Source organism: Cucumis melo, chromosome 4 (genome assembly GCF_025177605.1).
Source record: "Cucumis melo cultivar AY chromosome 4, USDA_Cmelo_AY_1.0, whole genome shotgun sequence".
NCBI classification, from domain to species: Eukaryota; Viridiplantae; Streptophyta; class Magnoliopsida; order Cucurbitales; family Cucurbitaceae; genus Cucumis; species Cucumis melo.
Genome location: NC_066860.1, coordinates 33,837,684 through 33,858,016, shown reverse-complemented (window position 1 = coordinate 33,858,016; position 20,333 = coordinate 33,837,684). Strand labels below are relative to the sequence as shown.

Below are 20,333 nucleotides of genomic sequence, written 5' to 3'. Positions count from 1 at the left end.
TTTCAGCCACCTGTCACACTTTTAATCTATGAAGATATCTACTCCTTTGCCGATGAACTTGATAGAGTTATTACTTACTGCACTAAACACTTTTTCTCAAATATGAGGGAATGGTGATCTATAATATCCACTGCTTTTGTTCAAAATGTCTGAGAATCTCATTTACGTAGATATGTTTAGACAATGACTCCAATAGAGATAATTGTTCATGAATGATCACTTCAATTTCTAACCAACACGATACCTTGTTTGTACTCCCTAACATACTACCCCTTATATGATTAGATGATGGTTGAAGTTCAAAGTTAATTGCTTAAAATAATCGGAAGTACTTAGTTATATTCAAGGTACCTTCAAGGTTCTCCCTAACATACTACCCCAAATTTACAATAAGTGACGCACAAATAGCTTTTTTTGGTTCTTCTAAGTAATTGCTTCCGATTTAGTGAAGGTACTTATTTATATTCAAGTGTCTGCCTTTTGATGGGATCAAATTTGCAGTATAGGGTTCATCCATTTTTGTAGTTTGACCTTTTAGCCGATGATTTGAGATCCTGTATGTTGAGATTGGGAACTTGATTGATTCATATATCTTGTTCTAGAATTTGCAATATTGCATCTTACCCTTTCCCCTCATGGCAACATTAAATTAGAAATGAGGTGAGGTTTGATAGAATGATTCAAACCTACTGAAGAAACATATATCAATATCAAATCATTTTTTATCTTAACCTAAAAAGAGGGTAGTCTAGAATTCGTCATCATACATATACAATGTCAGTTTAGAATTGACATCATAGACTAAAATTTTCGTGGTGGTAAGAATATTCTAGAATTTAAAGGTTCAAATTAGAACTTTCCTTAGATTTTCTACCATAAATTTGAATTTATAACATTTACTTCATCTATTTGAATTTTAATACTTTTGAGCACTAAGAAGGATCTTAATAATATTTTTTTAATTTGACATTTCTCCATTGTAGTATAAACATACTTTTGTCTTTTGTTTCCTTTTTTCCTGTCTTTTATAGTGGTGGTAACATTTGAAATTTTGGCTGTGCTGACTTCGAATCAAAACCATCACTACAAAAATGTAAAAGGTAACGTATTAGGATATCAAAGTCCATGGTCTTTTTTTATTTGGCCTTGAACAAGCAGACCAATTTTTTCTTTTTTCTTTTGGTGTGAGAAAGTTTGCTTCAATTTTAACCCTCAATTCTTTTTAAAAGGAAAAAAAGAAAAGAGAGTTCGGTAGAGTTCATCGAAGGAAAATAAACAAATTTGGAATGGTGACCAAAACGATGTCGTTTCTTGGATACCATAACAATCCTTTCGTTCCAAACATGGTCTTGTGGGGGCACTAGGTCCCACATATATTCCCATGCAAAAAAATAAAAATAATAAAGGGAAGACTGTCGTACACCACAAAAGCCCCAATCTAACTTCTTTTAATTATGATCTTAAAAAAAAAAACCCCCCTTTTTTTTTTAAGTTTTTAAAATAAAATAATTAAGAATATGGGATTTACACAATAATTCCATTCTCCAAACTTCATTCATCTGGTCAGCACTCTCTCGTCCCAGACATATACACCAACTTTTTCTCTTTCTTTTCATTTTTTCCTCAAAATTATATAAAAAAAAATTCCACAAAAAACAATAACAAACAAACAACAAATATCATTTATCCATCATATTTGATATCATATATTAAAGTAAGCATAGTTCAATTGACAAACAAACATATCAATAACGAAGAAATTTGTGGTATGAAAATTCTTTTACTAATAGTTGAACATTGTTTCTCAAAATTTTAAAATCCTAGGTAAGACAATAAAAAAAAGGTAATACTTAGTGCATCCCAAAATGAATCTCTTTATCACTACTCATACAAAAAAGAATCAAATTATTTGAAAAATGAAGAATTTGTCATTGAGTAATTTAGTAGGATGCATCAAAATAATGTTCTTACATATGCATCTAATTGTTTTTAATTAAAAAACTTTAAAAACATTTAAAAAAACAACAAAAAAAAAATCATATATGATTGAAGTACAATTAAGTTATAAACTAAAGATGCATGTAAGTATTATTAAAAAAGAAAAAGAAAGGTGAAAACCACACTAATCTCTCTCTTCTCTGAATGAATTACTAAGCAGCAAAGATTGAAGGAGAGAGAATGTGAAAGTATCAAAAGAAGCTTATGGACTAAGAAACAACATCTCTTATGCCCTAAAAAAGCAATAGAGAACAAAAGGAAAGGAGGGAATGACTACTATTTTATTTTTTTTCTTTTATATATTAATTATATAATTATATATACATATATATATAAATATATAAAAGTTCACTCCTTTAATTTTGCTCCTCTTCTTCATTCCTCCTTCTTCCTCTTCAAACCTCTCTTCTTTTTTCTCTTGATGTGATTCTCCACTATTTATCTCTCCCCCAAAACCCATCAACCTTTACAAAAGAGAAAGATAACCCAGAAAGAAAAAAAACCATGAATTTTTCCTCCATTCCTCCTTATCTTGATCCCTCCAACTGGCAACAGGTAATAAGGGTTTCCTCCATATTTTCTTTTTCCTTTTCTTTTAGATTAATTTTCTTTTTCTTCCTTTGCTACTAAAGCTAAAGAGAAAAAAAAAATGGAACCCCCTCGAGAAAAAGATAAATATTCCCCTACTTTGCTTTCTATTGTTGTTGTTTTTTTTTTTCTTTCTTTTGAATATACTTGAGATATTTGATTTCATTCCCCTTATTCCAATAATTTTACTCATCTCAGCAAGTCACCCATCAGGTGGGAACTAGTAGTAGCACTGCAGTTAGTTCTCAGCTTCTTCCCCCTCCACCGCCTCCTCCACCACCGCCTCCGCCTCCGCCTCCCCATGGCATCGGTGGTGCTGGTTCGATCCGTCCCGGTTCGATGGCCGAACGAGCTCGAATGGCTAATATTCCCATGCCTGAGGCTGCATTGAAATGCCCAAGATGTGAATCGACCAACACTAAGTTTTGTTACTTTAACAATTATAGCCTTACTCAGCCTCGCCACTTTTGCAAGACTTGTAGAAGGTAAATTCAAAAGATACAAAAAATATTCTTCATATATTATTCTCTAATTCCTTTTATATATCACTATATAGAAGATTAATTAAGATGTAAAAATTTTACCTTTTTTAATTTTTAATTTTTAATTTTTATTCCTCCCACAAAAAGGGTTGGAACTTCACAAGGGCACAACTTATAGCTTGTTATTAATTCAAAAAAGTATCTATAAAATATTTAAGATATTATTATTTGTCTCTAATATATATTATGTTAATCTCGGCTCGCTCGAGAAGGTACTGGACCAGAGGCGGGGCCCTACGGAACGTACCGGTCGGGGGTGGGTGCCGGAGGAACAAAAGAACCAAAGGGAGTAGTTCGAAGTCGCCACCGGTCAGCTCGGACCGACAACAAACGAGCGGTTCAGCCAATTCTTCGTCAAGTGCAATAGCTTCCAACAACAGTGGAGGTCTTTCCCCACAGATCCCACCACTCGGCCGGTTCATGGCTCCTCTCCATCAACAGCTTAGTGACTTTGACATCGGCAGTTACAGCTACGGGGTTGGTCTCTCAGCTCCCGCCACCGCTACCGGTGACCTGAATTTCCATTTGGGCAACACTAATTTAGGTGGAGGAACAAGCATTGGATCTCTCTTGGGATTTGACCAACAACAATGGAGGCTCCAGCAACAACCTCCTCAATTTCCCTTCTTATCTAGTTTAGACCCTTTCGAAGGTGGTAATGGTGGCGGCGGAGAAGCACCCGGAACCGGGTGGCCAATGAGGCCAAAAGTACCATCAAGGAATAATTTAACCCAAATGGGGAATTCGGTGAAAATGGAAGAAACCCCGGATCAAGTTAATAATAATGTTGGAAGACAACTTATTGGGAATAATGAACAATATTGGAGCAGTGGATCAATGGCATGGTCAGATCTTTCTGGTTTTAGTTCTTCATCTTCAACAAGAAACCCATTATAGAGAAATGTTGATCAAATTAGTTATTAACACTTTGGGATGAACAATGGGGGTTCCTTCATCATACATCTTCGTTTCTTCATGTGTGTTATCATGATCATGTTTATCTAAAACCCTAGAAACATATGGTAGTTTTTTTTCTTTTCATCTTTTGTTTAATTTAGTTTTAGTATTTAGGATTGGAGTTGGGAATTATGAGAAGTGAGAACATTATTTTTATTTACCATATAGATTAATGGAGATCACTTTGTGTGTTCCTTCCTTGATATATATATATATATATGATCATATCAGTTTCTCAAAATGCATGCTTTTAATCTGCATTTAGAAATATATGTTTTGTGTTGGAAAATCAATGCAGCTCAACCCAATTTATAATATAATATATTATATGTTTTTTGTTTTGTTTTTTATTCTCTTATCTTATAAAGTTCCCAAGTAACACAAGCTCCCCAATTGTTGCATAATAATGACATGTCTCAATAACTTAAACACATGTGTCTAATTTTATTTCAACTCATAATTTACAAATAATATTGTCACTCCCGCATTAGATTTATGGTATATATACATATTTGAAGTATTTTAATTAATTAATAATATAATGTTAAATCCAATTTAAGTATAAATCTTATCAATTAATTATTATTTATGGTTTAATTAAATATTGATGTATTAATTAAAATGTGTGTTTCTTTTATAAGCTCATGGTTCCAAAATGTTGGCAAATTGGAAGTAAAAGCTATGAAAGCTTTTATTTTTGTTTAAAACATTTCCCATAAAGGCTATATATTATATAGTCATGGGAAAATGAAGTTATATTCTGCAAAGTGAGTTTTTGTTTTCTATAAAATTTATCTTCACTCTAGACAAAGGGTTTTGTAGTAAAAGAAAGGGATGTCTTTTTTTTTTTTTCATTCACTTTTTATTTCTTTTCATTTTTCTTGAAAACAAAAAGAAGAAGAATAATGCTATATACCAATGCAGTTTTGACTCTGAAGAAGGTGTCTATTAATCTTTTTCGATATCGAAAAAAGTCTAGATGTGAATTGGAAAGTCGTTTTTCGAATTGAATACCAAAAAAAAAGAAAAAAAAAAAGAAAAAAAAGAAGTTCCCAAAGAGAGATTAATTAAGTTAACTTGATTTATGTTTTTAGTTTATCCCTCAAAACCAAAGGCATCGAATTATTTACTCACTTGGATTTGAGTAAATACAAAGGTAAAAAGTACAGAAAATGGTGCGTTTTGGTCATTGGGTTAGTACTTGCTACTACAACCAAATTAGAGAGCATAAAATTAGGTTTCCATAGGGTTGTTTGTTGCTTGTTTTGGTGATTACGTCAAATTTTCAAATCATCAAAATTTTGAGACAACGATGTGAAAACATAATTAGCCAAAATTGTTGCTTGAAAATTTTGGTGTATAAAATCTTAAATTTTGACTAATTTAAGCACCACGTTAGAAGATGATTGGTTTATGGTGTTAATAAGTTTTAATTTGCATCAGTTTGTTAGTTATTATTTAGGTTACATAGAGGACTAATCATCAATTAAAGAAATTTAAAAATATAATTATAATGTACATTTTGTTAATTGGATTCATATAGTTTTTAATAATAAGAAGAATATATATAGGCTATAGCTACAACCTAAAAAGCAGGGTTTCAAAACTTAGCTTAATTATCAAGTAATAATCAATTGAACTCTAAATTTGGAACATACACGTAATTTTAGAAACAAAAACAAAATTGATCAAACCAACAAAAATTCAATCGATTGAACTGATTAGTTCTAGGGTTTACTTTATATCATTATAATTTGTAAAAGAAATACCCCTACATTTGTTTTTATAAATAGTTAAAGATCGAGTCGGAATGAGTTGGCGTGCTTTACAATATTTATATGTTTTTAATTAGATTTGATCGGGTGAAGTAAGATATTGATCCGTTTAGTTTTTGTGAGAATTAATGTTGATCTTTTCAATATGAAATTCTCACCATGGCTTCTTAGAAACACAACTCTAGATTATACCACTCCTCAAATTAATTCAAAAGTTTTTTTTTCTATTAGAATAAACTCGTTTAATTCAAATAAGATCATTTGGTTTGGTTTTCGAGAACGGTAGATATTGACCCAAAAAGGAAAGAAGAAGAACAGGCCTACCCACTTACACCCCTCATGATCAATTATGATTATTCTTTGTGTATATGTGCGGGAAGTAAGAAGATTTTGGAAACCCCAAATGTTTGAATGAGAGAAAAGAGAGACAAAAAAGGGTTATTATATATATACATGTGTGTATATGTGTGTGTGAGGAAAACACAATCCAACACATATAACAAAAAAAAGCCAAAGATTTTGCCAAAATCAGTGGTTAACTTCAAAAAAACCATTCAAACTGATTTTGGGGTTTGGTGCATTTAGGAAGTCTTTGTTCTAACTTCTCAGTCAGAAATAATCAGAGACAGAGAGAGAGAGAGAGAGAGAGAGAGAGATTCAAATTAATAATATTAAAAAAAATTATAAAAATAATATTACACTTCTTTGTTATGTGTGTGTATATATATATATAATATTAATTAATTAAGGTGGTAGTCATTGTTCCAATAATATGGTCTATGCAACAATTCCAATGAGATGGTTTGTGCATCAATTCAGTACAAACCAAATGATTATGGAGTCTAGCACATTTTTTCAAGTACACACTTTCTTTTTAAATAACGAAACTTCGACTTCGTCCAAATAGTTGTTGTTACATTATTATTAATAAATAATAATGTCCTTTTCTTCATATATATATATATATATATATATATATATATATATAATTATTTCATTCAACTTTAACTTTATACTAGAAAATGTATCATAAATATTTTAATTTTAAAACTTAATGACGAATGAAGAATGTTAATGAAAATTCCTACATGAAAAACATTAACATCTAATTCAACTTTTTCCATATCTGAAAAAATTGATATCTTTATTTTATACTCTTAATCCCTATACTTCTCAAAGCAATAATTAAAATTTCATATTTAAATATTTAAATTCATCAAATTCAACTACTTAGAAAACGTTTGGAATAACAAATTGGTTATTATAGTTATAGTTTGTAAGTGTGGTGTAAATTATTTTAATTTTTGTTATAATAATATATATTTGAGATGTACTCTGTTTTTAGTTTGAGAAGAAAATAATAAACGTTGTAACAAAGACGATGAACTTAAAATAGTAAATACTACGATAAAGGAGAGATTTGAAATAATATTGACTATAGTTAATTTGAGAATACAAAATAGTATTTTATTATAGTTTCCTTAAACTAATCATAGGCACACTTACAGTAGGTCAACCAAGACATATTAATTTATAGTTATTAAGTTGGATGTTTTGATTTTGTTGAAGACTTTTTTAGTTGAATTTTGGTCAGTACACTATAGCATATGTTAGCTTTATTTTATAGCAAGGTATTCTCAGCTACATTATTTATATCTTCATCAATTTCATTTCATTTCAAGTATTTGATTTTGTTTTGTATAATGTATTTGTATATATGTAATAATTAATCAATAGTCAAGATATTCATACAATCTCCTTCCCAATATATATAGCTGATCCTCCATTTCTCTATACCTTTATATTGAACTCAAAAAAGACAAAAGGTGGTGAAAAAATTATATATTATATTTCTTTTGTATTAATTTGTTATTTTACACATCAAAACAAAACAACAAATTACAAGAAAAGTGATTTTTTTAGTACCCAAATAGGTCCCAAAGAAACCCTAAAATAAAGAAAAGTAATATTTTGGAAGTCAAGTGATAGGGAAAATGAATATCATTTGTATTTTGTACAAATTTATTCACTTAACTATTTAATTTTAGTTTCTATGCCATCTAAGAAAATCAGTTTCTATACTTTTAACATATTTTAAAAGGATGTATTAGTCCAAAGTGTTTCTTTAAGTCTACAGAGTTATTTGGTGTGAAGTTTATTGTAATAAGATAAATAATTGATGTTTTTAGTAGTGGAGTTGGAAACACACGGTAAATCAAACAAGAAATAAAACTAAACAAACATAAATTAAATTTACTCTATACGACCACTTTTTCTGTAAAATTATTATATATGAATAATTTAGAAGGTAATAAACTTAAAATATGAAAGAAAAAGAAATTTCCTTGAAAATACATCGACTTAAATTCATTATAAAAAAAATTAAGAAAAATCAACGTATTCAATAAAACCTATTGAAAAATATTTATAAATGTCGTAGGAATTTTAAACACTACCGACGATAACTGGAATTTATTAGTAAGTGATAAGAAATTTATAATCAATAGCTATTAATGGAAGAATTTATTTATTAATATCTTGTTATATTAAAAACAATAAAAATTGAAAAGTAAAAAGAAAAAGGGAAAAAAAGAGAGAAATATTTGAACCGAAAGAGAGAGAAAAAAATGGTAGGTAATGTAGATGAAAAGAAAAGGGAAAGCTAAACCCTAAAATAAACGTATTAGTTTGTGTAGTGACGCATGAGAAGCCGACAAGCCTCTGTTTTCTCAGTATTCTTCTGGGTCCCACTCTTTTTAAAAATCTCATTTTTAGTTTTAATTTAATTTCCCCATGCACTTTTCTACTTCATCAATTTCTACTCTACACTACACTACACTACACTACGCTACTTACCCTTTCATAGACAATGAATATTTTTCTACTACCCTAAACATTCCTCAATTATTGTACAATAACTCCCCTAATCTCCCCTTTATTTACACAAATGAACCCCCAACATATTACATCATCATCATCATCATCATCATCATCATCATCATCATCATCATATATATATATATATATATATATAAATGTATATAATTATAGTTATTATTTGCTGAATGTGTCCTTGGGAGTAAATGGTACTATTTCTCTTCATTTTTGTGCATTACTTAAAAAGGGTAGTAGTCAAAAGTTAGTTCCCATTGAGTTTAAAGCTGATTCTTATAACCTGCTTTTCTTTCTTTCTTCTTTTCTTCCTCTTTTTTTTTTTTTTTTTTTTTTTTTAAATTTGTTTTTCTTTAAATGTACTTTCTTTTAATTGTTTCCGTTTCTTTTTTGGTATACATATAAAAAATACGCTCGGTCACTCATATTTAGGTCGTATACATTTGAACTCTTCATTTTTCAAACTTAAAATCCCTTAACTTTGCTTTTAATAACACTTTTGGTCATTCTATCAAATTTGTTGTTCGTCTTTAACAAAAAGTTGATTTGACGTTTATTTTTCTTTATTAAAAAATATTTTTCTTCTTTTTCTCTTTCCTTTCATTCAAAACTAGCCGAGAATTGGATTAAATGAAAATGGTACCATTGAACTCAAATCTCGTCAACTAAGACGTTGCATTTGAAAAATTATAGATAAGTAAGCCGTCAAGGATTAAAAAATGTAATCTTTTTTCATATAAAATTATTAATTAACAATTCAACTCTCATATATGTTTTGACCAGAAATATATACTGTTTGAACTAGTGGATTAGGGTTTAATTTTGAAAATGTTTGAATTGTTTGGATTGATTTATATAATATAAAAGAAAGTTTAATCATAATTAATTATGACAAAATTTTAGGGTTTGTACGTTGATTTGAACATTGTCTCACAGACGACATAATGACAAGATTACAGGTTTTCAAACTTTAAAAGATTGAATCTACAATATATTTTATTTCTTAATTAATTCTACTTTTATATATATCTACTAAAGTGTTGTCTTAGCATCTAGTGAGTCAATATTAATTAACATCTTAGACTTATTAAAGAGAAACATAGTTTAATGTTTAGGGATTTAATAAAAAAGCTTTATATTAACTTATATCAAAGGATCCAAATGTACCCTTTTGTAATATATGTGATTGCAGAAAGACTATTAATAAGTGAGTATAAAATTGATTTTCCCGCAGAAATAATATGCTTTGAGTTTTTAATTAAGCCAGTGATTAAAAAACATTTTAGCATAACCCTAATCGAGTAATTTTAAAATGCAAAAAGAACTAAGACTAGATATTGGAGTCTACAAGTATTATCTAAGTTAAAACGACCTACCAAAAACAAAATAGGTCAAAAAACTAAAACCTATATGATTGCCATATAGTTAAAGCTTATAAATATTCTATTCTTACGTGTGGTTTTCTTTATTTTGTTATCTATTTTTACATGAAATAAAAATTCAAATAAATTATTAGGAAAATAACATATAATCTATGAAAATGTGTTGAAATAGTATGCATAGTTTTCAAGAAAAAATTAAATTAAAATGTTAACCAACCAAGTCAAAATAATTTATAGTTACTAATCGAACTCTACACATTTCGATTGATGGCGTTGGATTTTGAAAATATATTAGAAAAATAGTTTCCTCGTGTAAAAAAATTATAGGAAGCGATAGAGTTTTCAACCTTATAAAATGAGCCTAACACTTTTGCTTCGGATCATCTAAGTTAGAAAGACGTTAAATTTGAGTGTGTACTAATTAACTCTAAATAATTTCACTTTATTCAAAAAAGTGTTTGAGTGTAAACGAATTAAAGTTTCACATCGATTAATGAAAGTGAGAGTTCTATACAATGCATACAATTATATTAATTAGTACAAAATCTCTCGAAAATTGTTGATCATTGAGAAAAACAAAGACATGTAGCTAGCCAGTGAATATTTCAATAGAGACGTAGGTATTGATTGATAAAGTGTATCCAATATAATATCTCTTCCATTGTATGTGTGTATATATAAAATAAATACACACAGAGAGACGAAGCTTTAATTTATTAGTTTCCCAAGAAACTAAGGGTGTGTTTGGGGTGGGGTTTTAGAGGGAAAAGGATTAGGAAATTGGGCCAAACCGTGTTTGGCCCAAGGAATATGATAAATAATTCTAATCCCTAAATAACCCTATCTTATCCTATTTTTACTTTCTTACAACCCTACATTACCCTACCTAAATAACCCAATCTAAATTCTATTATTATTTTTTAAATTACTACAATCATAATCCTTCCCCCAAACACATATTACTATAACACTACTATCATAATCTCTCCCCCAAACACATACTATTATAATACTACCTTTTATATTCTTTCCCCCAAACACATATTATCATAACACTAGGATTATCATAATCCTAGGATTATTATAATCATTTTCCCCCATAACTCTTTCCCTCCCCCAAACGCACCCTAAGGATATTGCCATGCAAAAAGCTGAAATAATGGGTTTGATTGAAAGGGGATTTGAAGATATATAGTAAAAATAGAATAAATGTAATTTAAAAAAAAAAATCAATGAAAGTATGTAATATATAATTAGTAATTAGAGATAAGAGAAGCAATGAAAAAATACAAATTATTTATAGTATAGCATTTAATTAAAACTTATAAAAAAAAAAAAAAAAAAAAAAAAAAAAAAAAGAAAAAGAAGAAGAAAAAGAAGAGGAGAGAAATGGGCATCTAGAAAGAAAGGAATCTTGAGGGGAGCTGTTTGGATTTTACCTTTTACAAAAATCGAGGCTGAGGCTGTGAGCCTAACCCTTACTAACAACGAATAAAGCAACAAACACACACTCTGGAAATAATTTTCTTTCTTTTTTTTTTTTTTTATAAAAAGAAAATATTATTTATTTATTTATTATTATTATTATTATTATTTTCTTCAAAGAAAATATTTCTCTCTCTCTCTCTCTCTCTCTCTCTCTCTCTCTCTCTCTTTCTTCCAAGTTCCAACAGTGTTAAGAGAAAATCTCGTGGTTGGTCGGCTTGTCGAGGGAAATAAATAGTTTTTCTTCTTTTAGGGATGGAAGAATGTTGTATTATATATTCATTTTGTTCTTTTTTTAACAAACTACCACTAAAATCTACAAGTTGGTAGTAATTGTAATCCTAGTTGTTTGTTGTTTGTTAGAATCAAGTACACTTAGTATGGTTAAATGGCAATTTTTCTTAACCATTAAACGAGAAATATTAATAAAATGATTTGTATCATCGTCGTTTTATTTAAAAAAGGCTCTTTGCTAGGTTTAGATTGTGGGATGTTTTGAAAATGAAATTGTAGAAATATATGATTCATTTTAACCGATAGCTATTGAAAACGTGAAAACTTTTAAATTTGGAAAACAAAACATTTTTTTGTTATCCGCTTAAATTTTAGATATAATTTCTTTTCAAACCCTAAAATTTGAGTCGATTATCATACGTTGTTAAAATGTTTCGTAACTTTGAGAAAGAGGAAGATTTGGGTAAGAAGCATGCAAAGATAAGAATAGGAATGGGAAAAAAAATGGCTCGGAAATCTAAGCGAAGTATTTTTTGTATTGATGATAAAAAATAAAAATGAAAAATGTGTGTGTTTTGAGTGTTGTGTGTGATTTCTATGTTGGTCGTCACATATCATTACCAATTCCTCACATTGATCCTCGTGCTCTGTGCTTCTCACATTCATCTTTCATTCATTCCCCTCTCTCTTTTCTTTTCTCTCTCTCTCTCTCATTTTCCCTTTTCTTATGGAGTCTCCAAACAAGTTGATTGAATTGTGTACGAATCTTATATTTAATGTTCTAATAATAAGTGATATGCCGAGTGTAAAAAATAAATAATAGCCAACTGTTTGAAGATATAATCTTTTAATTGTTGATATGGAATTTTTTAGTGTTTGTTCTTCTGAGTCTCAAAAGATATATAGTACTCTTGATGGATTCCATGATCGAGTTTATCAAACTACCATTAATTGTATACTCTTTTAGATTAGAAGAGATGTGTTATTATTATTAAATAATCAATTAACTCAAAAGCTGAAGCTTATCAATAATGGTAACTATAAGATTATATTATCTAACACTCTCTCACTTGTAGGCTTGAAATATGTAAAAAACTCGATAAGAGAAAATCAATTTTTAATTAAAAAGGAAATAAGCGAACGTTATTGAAACAATGTGATCTAAGTTGAAATCTAACTTGATTGTGATCTTTATACGAATTACCTCTATTCATTGAAATTGAGTCCCACGTATGTTTTAATTTTCTAATAATCCAAAGTTCAAGGATTCGAACCAAACTCACACGTCTCAATTAAAACATGCTTTTCAACAATTACATACATACCCTAGCTAGAGAAATGGTACAACTTCATTTTCTATGTATATAGATTATATATTATATACATATATGTTTATACACAGTTGGATATGCATCAGCTTTCACTTTTTATAGAGAGATCAGCTGTGTGTGCTTATCTAAGAGAGAGGAAAGAAGGAAATGTTTTGCTCAAGTTCTCACGTTCTCCCACATGAACTCAATCATGCAAACCATGGCCCATTTTACACATTTTAGATTCCCAATTTAGACATCACATACACCAATTTTTGCATTTTGGTCCCCCAACCATTAGTAATTTTCTGGATTGGACCCTACCTTCCTTCATCAAAACCTATTAACAATTCAATTCAATCCCGTCTCGTCTTCCTTTTATAATTCACTTTATTTTGTTATTAAAAGGTCTCGTTTGATAACGAGGTTATCTACAGTGGTTTGTTTGACCACCATTAACGTAAGATTTAAGCAAAAGACTAAAATTTTGTTATTTCATATAATAATATATATATAACACAATGATGTGATTTTGGTTATTTGATGTTTATAGGCACACGTCTAGAGAAAATTACATTAAATAGTTCAATCGAAATAATATAGGAACACACCTATATATCTTCTCTTTAGGCTATCCTTAACTTTAATCGAGCTAGGACTAGCTAATTTGAAAAATAAAATCTTCAAAATGTTGAAACAAAACGGGAATAAATGTTCGAGTACATATACTTCTAGGGTTTAATGAATGTTTTTTATATAAAATGTTATAATTTAAGATACGTATTTGATGTAGTGATTATTAAGAAACATACAAATTCTCAAATCTAACTTCATTAAACATTATATAATTCTTTCTATCTCATATTCAAATCTTGATCTCTCCACTCGAATCATTCCCATCTTAAAAATTAGAAAACAAGAAAAAAGAATTGATGGGAATATACAAATGGCTTTGTCAAAAAATAATAATCTTTATAACAAGTTGAAAGGGCCTACTTAACATTTAGCATCACCAACTTTTTAATATATATATATATATATATATATATAGTTTTATTTTTTCATTCCTTAGCCCATTAATTTTGACCCTATCTCCCTCCATAGCATCCAATGAAAAAACGAAACCTTTCTTTTCTCTACTCTTTCATTTCTTTGGTTCCTTTTGAAATTATTTTTTTAGAAGAAAAGAAAATAGAATTTTGATTATTTATCTAAATCTTTTTGTGTCAATCTTTTTTAAAATCCAAAGACATCTTTTTGGTCATTAATTGTGACATAAAAATTCATAAAGAGAGTGGGAAGTAACAAATTATGTCTACACGTTTTTCATTTACATAGTTTATTATATCGCCACTATGACCAATAATTAAATAAGTGATTCTTTTATTAACATTAAATAGTTAAATAGTCTTAACACATTCCCTAGTGTTTTTATACTTTAAAAAAAACATTGTCAAAAAATGTTTCTTTTTTCTTTTTCTTAAATAAACATTAATATATAATATTTTGTTATAATTAATACCATATATATATATATATATATATAAATAAATAAATAAAGTAACACCCGTTTGAGATAAGGAAATAATTTATACGTATTTCCTTCTAATTTTTCAGTTTTTGGGTTTATATATATTAAACAATCACATGAATTTGTAATAAAATTCTAAAAACAAAAACTATGAAAAGCTCGTAGATGGAAGTAATTTTTATAAGCTTAATTTTTAAAAATAGAAATAATGACTCTCAAATGAGATTTTAATTTTTTTTATAAAAAAATTAATGTATATAAACACTATTGTAATAACTTTCTACTACGGCTTAAAAAAAATATGTTAGGTAAGATAATAGGTTTCATGATATTATTAATCATTTAATTCTATAATTTTTTTAATAAAATAATTATGAAAATGAGAGATGAAACTTTCCACCTAAATATATATAAAATATAAGTTTAATTTCAATTACCACTGGACTAAATTTAAATTATGAATTTTATTGCTTAACATAATATAAATTAAAAGTAATAGTTAGTGATGGGTAAAGAGAGTAGCTTTGGCATGATATGTATCATATTATAATTAAACACATTAGAATGATGACTAAAAACAAATCAATTTGTTTTTTTTCTTTTTCATATATGGATATGGTTAAGGAATTTGACTGAGTGGGATCTCCAATCATTGTTCATTTTCATTTAAATTAATAATAGATATTTAAAAATGAAATTTATGGATGCTTGCGTGAGGAAGCACTAATAAAAACAAAAGAAAAGAAGAAGAATATTTATCTTTCTTTTTTGGATTATAATTGAGGGTGACGACAACACCAAAAGCAAACCCCTTTCTTCAATGAATCGTAGAACGACAACAAATCCCTCAACGTTTGCTGCCTTTCGATTTTACAAAACGACAAGTCGTTTTAAAGCGATTGAGACTTGAGAATTCTGAGTCAACATCAACCCTTCCAAAGCCCATCAACTAAGTCCGGCCCAACCTTACGAGACATTTGGGCCTAGCCCAAACCTCAATTCTATTATTATAGATACAATTGAAAAGAATTTCTAAGAAGTCTACAACTATAGCAGAAAATTAATCTATATCGGCAACTACCCAAAAAATTGCTACTTCATTATAATTATTTTGAAAATATTTTAATGTGAATGAATGAGATATTGAAAAACTCGACTTTATATGACTTACGAGCATTTTGGACATAGTCCATGTATAAATATAATATTTCGTTACAATAGAAGAAGTGATAGAGATTGTTCAAGAACTCAACTTTATAAAAAGAAGATATGGATGCCAATGTTGATGTTATTTGAAATGGTTTCATAATAGTCATTGTCTTGACTGTGGGATATCATTCAGAAAATAGGAATCTTTGTTATCAAAAGGATCTCCTGTAACTGTTTCTGATATGGAATTAGTCAATCGTCCACTTTAGTATCCTTTCGAACAAATATAATGGTGATATTGTTCCTCTATTGATCGAGAATTTTGATTTTTGAAAAAGTATAACAATTTTCTTCTGATTATTTAGGAGTTGAGAGGTTTGAACTCCTAACCCCGTGTATCAAGAGGCCTAATTTCATAATCGACTAATAAATTCGATGGTTGAATAGCATATAAGTATAGAAAGAGGCAGCACTGGTTGACAAACATTACCCTCTTAGGTAAACGATGGAGAAACACGTGTGTATATAATAACACATCCGGGTGTGAAATTGTGTTTCTAGAAATAGATTATGGACATTAAATTTAATATGAATGAAATACCGAACAAGTCCTAGAATCTTTGGATTATATCATTTATGAATGAGAATGATATAAAAACCTTCGCATTTATATGCTATAATTTCACCTTCATACTTTACTGTACACAGGAATCACTTTGGACCTAAACAATTCATAGTGGGAATATCGATACCTTTGTTACATTATCTACATTGTCTGGGTCTGAAGTTCTCGTGATCAAGAAGCTTCATCAGAAGCTTTTCCAGCCTCTTTGAGCTACTAGTTGGTTTAACAGCATGGGGACTACCATAGGCCATACAAGGACCCTTCTCCGAGACGGAGCTCTTTAAGCACCAGCCACCCGGTGTCAACTGCCCCTTCGGCCTCTTTAAGAGTTCCTCATCTATTCTGTTAAGTACTGAACTATTCTCGGCAAAACTTCGAGCAAAAGGGAGACCGCTTTGGACCATGTCAATAAAATGTTCAGATGTTAGATTCATGGGGTGTTGGTTTGGCGGGTTGTCCCACTTCATATAATGCAAATCTTGGTTCACAGTAGTGTTTTGGTAGTCCTTGTGATTGCAGATGATTGTGTGGAAGTATCCCTCTGGTGAAGATAAGAAATTGGTGTAGTACATGAGGAGAGTGCGAGGGAGATTATCCCATCCCCATATGCAGAATTCCAAAAATGGTTTCGTGAGAACCACCCATGAAGATCCTGGCAAGAGATTTTCACATCACTTCCAAGAATAACAAACCATTCGAGTGGATCAGTTAAAATCAGTAATCTGTGAATATCTAGAATTTTTCATCTCATCGACTTGAGTCTAGCTCGACTTATATCTAGCACGACGGAAGTATCAAGACTGATAAACTATCAAACGGGTGGAGAAAAATAATGCATAGAATTAATTATAGGAACTGCCTTACCAGTAAACAGCTTGAATGATGATGGTATTGATCTTCTCTCTTTTGCCCAAAACACTCCCGATTTTTTGGTATGATATAAGGCAGGATCTATTATTATGGTCCTTGCTCCCAAGTCCCTAGTTCATTTTATAAAACAATTTAGATAACAATGGTGACATCCAAAGGGATATTAGAGAACTGTGATGCAATGAAGACAATCGGGCTTACTCTTTCCAGCCTAGATTACTTGAGTGATCGACGAAGTTCAAATCCCTTGGAAGGAAGGAGAATACGTGTAAAAGATCTGGAACACAAACATATAGGTTACATGAGCCAAAAGATAATAAAACTCACAAATCGCACATACCAGTACTGCAAATTCGTTTGTTCTTTCAAAATATCAACATGACAGAAGGAAAAGAGTTCACAAGTTCTTGCAACACAAACAGAATAGATCAATTGAACTTTCTTCTTGTTCGTTGGATGGTAAAGCAAATGGCTGCTTAATTAGGGATAAAGATGAATACAAGTATCTTAAAAATATAGAAACTGAACAATATAAGAGTTCTAAAACTTATAGACTTCATGTATATAATCCACCACCGAATCAGTAACAGTTAACAATACCTAAACTAGTTTCTGAATTGAACACCAAGAACTCAGCCTCTTAACCCGAGGACAATTTACACGTAAATTAATTATTTGCTTATTGAACTTTGATTCACTCACGGAAATAAATCGAATGGTAGTTACGTATATATTCAGAATGGGAGGTCAAAAAAATCACGAAGTAAATTGTTAATATCAACAAATTAACAGAAAGCTCGTTGATTTCTATAATTGGTAGACACTATATGGAAATACTCATTCCGAATTTAGAATTAACTTGTAAACAGGGAACATGCCAAAATAAAATCAATGTCGTGCTTAAAGTCGTTTAGAATTCCACTTGACCAAAACTCAATGAACAATACAATTGCATACCAGGAATTTCGTTCTTAACAAATAAATACCAATTAGACTATTGATTAAACATTCCATTTGAGAAAAAATTGCAGAAATGAGCTGAAGAAACTACCGTCTTGCGGGAGCAGAGGATAATCAGAGGCGCTGAGATTAATGAACCAATCCCAATCCTTAGCACGCTTCAGTAATATGGCAATCGCCTGAAGGGTAGACGCAATCGTAGTTGGACCTTTATCAGTGATCAAATTGGCCTTACCCACAACCATCACATTCCTGAATTCTCTCAACACACTCTCCGATTTCACATATTTCGCAAGTTCGAGTCTCTCGGAATCCGAAGCTTCAAGATCAAGATGAAGCAGATAGTAGTTCCTTGGGTGATATGCTGCCTGAAGAAGCCGCCTCATCGATCCACCATCTCCTTTAGTTCCTGATATCAAATACGCAAATCTCGGCAATGGCGGAAGCCCTAGACCTAATATTTCATTCGCGTTGGATTCTAGTACGAATCTCGATGCGGTATGAGAAAAATCAGCGTCGGATGAAGATTTAGGGTACTCGGAAGTAACAATTAGAAGGAATATCAGAAAGAGCAAACAAAATACAAACAATGGCATCAACCATTTCCGATCTGGATAATAGGGAATGTAATTCTTCTTCATTTGAACCACCCAAGTTCAAATGGAATGCGATTTCTTCCGATGCACCGACGCAAAATGAGTTGCTACCTGGGAGCTAAAACCCAAAACCTCGATCCGAAAGTTACCAACTCAAAAGAAGTTGAATAGAACTGTTGAACTTGAATCCCGATAATGAAAACGGCGATGGTTTTTGATGATTTGCTGCCGTGTTCGAAGATTTTGATGCTTGAGAAACACCCCGGCAGGTGAAAGTGAGCTGTCGGTGCGCCGGTCAGGGGCAGAATTGGTTGGTAGGAAAAAAAATACATAAATATATATACAGATCCCAAAAAATAGTATTTACCGTAGTCAGACGTTATAATACGACTCGATATTAAATTTATACAAGTTATTTTGAATATCCATTCATATACATTTCCAACTATGTTAAAGTGATTTATTAAAAATCTACACATATCGAAGTATTTCGAATATTTAATTTAAAGGATAAAAAGAGATCAATTATTAATTTTAGAAAAACATCAATATATTTTTGTCTTTTTGATCAAAATATAATTTTTACATTAAATAGAATGTTTACTATAGGGTGAAATCATGTGGAAAAATAGATATTGAAAAGATTGTTAAATCAATTTTCATAGCCTCACCGTTATGTTAGTTGATATGGGTTTCATTTTCATTTTCTTGTTAAATCACTCTTCATAGACTTCCAAGTGGAGTTTTTTTTTTTTTTTTTTTCTTTCTTGTAATTATTAAAGAAGAAAAATATTATTTATTTATTTTGAGACTGTAGAATCTTCTTGTAGTATAAATATGATCCTAAGAATAAAGGATCAAAATTATAGTAAAAATTAGTATGTTTTTAAGCTCAACAACTACGAGAGGTTGGAGATACATAGACCATCAAATCTCCAATCATTCAATAAAAGTATAAATGGTTTTTATAATGGACTTCACTAGAAATAATTATTTTCAAAAAATGTTTTGATAATTTTATTATTGCATGAAACATATAAAATAGATGCACCGAAAATTACAATAAGTAATAATTAATCATTGCTATTTAATACGAAAACCAGAAGTTTCTATATAATAACAAAGTTGAAACTTTAGGACCATAAGCAAATATAGATATACTATAAGATTGAAAATATATATTCACATTTACGATTAATTAAATCAAGATTGTTCGTCAGACAATGGAATCAAATGACGACACGTGTAACAAAAAGAAATAAAAGGGAAGGAAATTTCTTAAATCAATTTCTCATAACCCAATCCTGATTTCTATTACAATTTTGCGCTTTCAATTTCACAATTAAAAATCACTCCAGTTTTTCTAAATTCTATGAAATGAAAACTATCTACTTCCAAATTATCCACAAAATTTAGCCAAATGGAGATGAAATTTGAAC

The 20,333-nt window shown here is 29.9% G+C and overlaps 2 protein-coding genes across 3 annotated transcripts; one reads left to right on the top strand and one right to left on the bottom strand.

The window, feature by feature from the left end:
- Positions 1-2,362: 2,362 nt before the first annotated feature.
- LOC103486395 (dof zinc finger protein DOF5.1-like) lies at positions 2,363-4,290 on the top strand. 2 transcript variants are annotated; one of them, XM_017044142.2, is made up of 3 exons: positions 2,363-2,553; positions 2,800-3,071; positions 3,341-4,290. In XM_017044142.2, the coding sequence occupies exons 1-3, from the start codon at positions 2,503-2,505 to the stop codon at positions 4,023-4,025; spliced, it is 1,008 nt and encodes a 335-aa protein (XP_016899631.2). In that variant the 5' UTR covers positions 2,363-2,502; the 3' UTR covers positions 4,026-4,290. The 2 variants fall into 2 exon arrangements, with proteins under 2 accessions (XP_016899631.2, XP_008442559.2); XM_008444337.3 differs by having other exon boundaries at positions 2,785-3,071.
- A 12,162-nt stretch (positions 4,291-16,452) lies between these two features.
- On the bottom strand, positions 16,453-19,324 carry LOC103486396 (beta-glucuronosyltransferase GlcAT14C). The gene is made up of 4 exons (XM_008444338.2): positions 18,390-19,324; positions 17,540-17,615; positions 17,333-17,448; positions 16,453-17,120 (listed from the first exon to the last, which is right to left on the bottom strand). Exons 1-4 carry the CDS (start codon positions 18,937-18,939, stop codon positions 16,606-16,608), a joined length of 1,257 nt encoding a protein of 418 aa, XP_008442560.2. The 5' UTR covers positions 18,940-19,324; the 3' UTR covers positions 16,453-16,605.
- Positions 19,325-20,333: the final 1,009 nt, after the last annotated feature.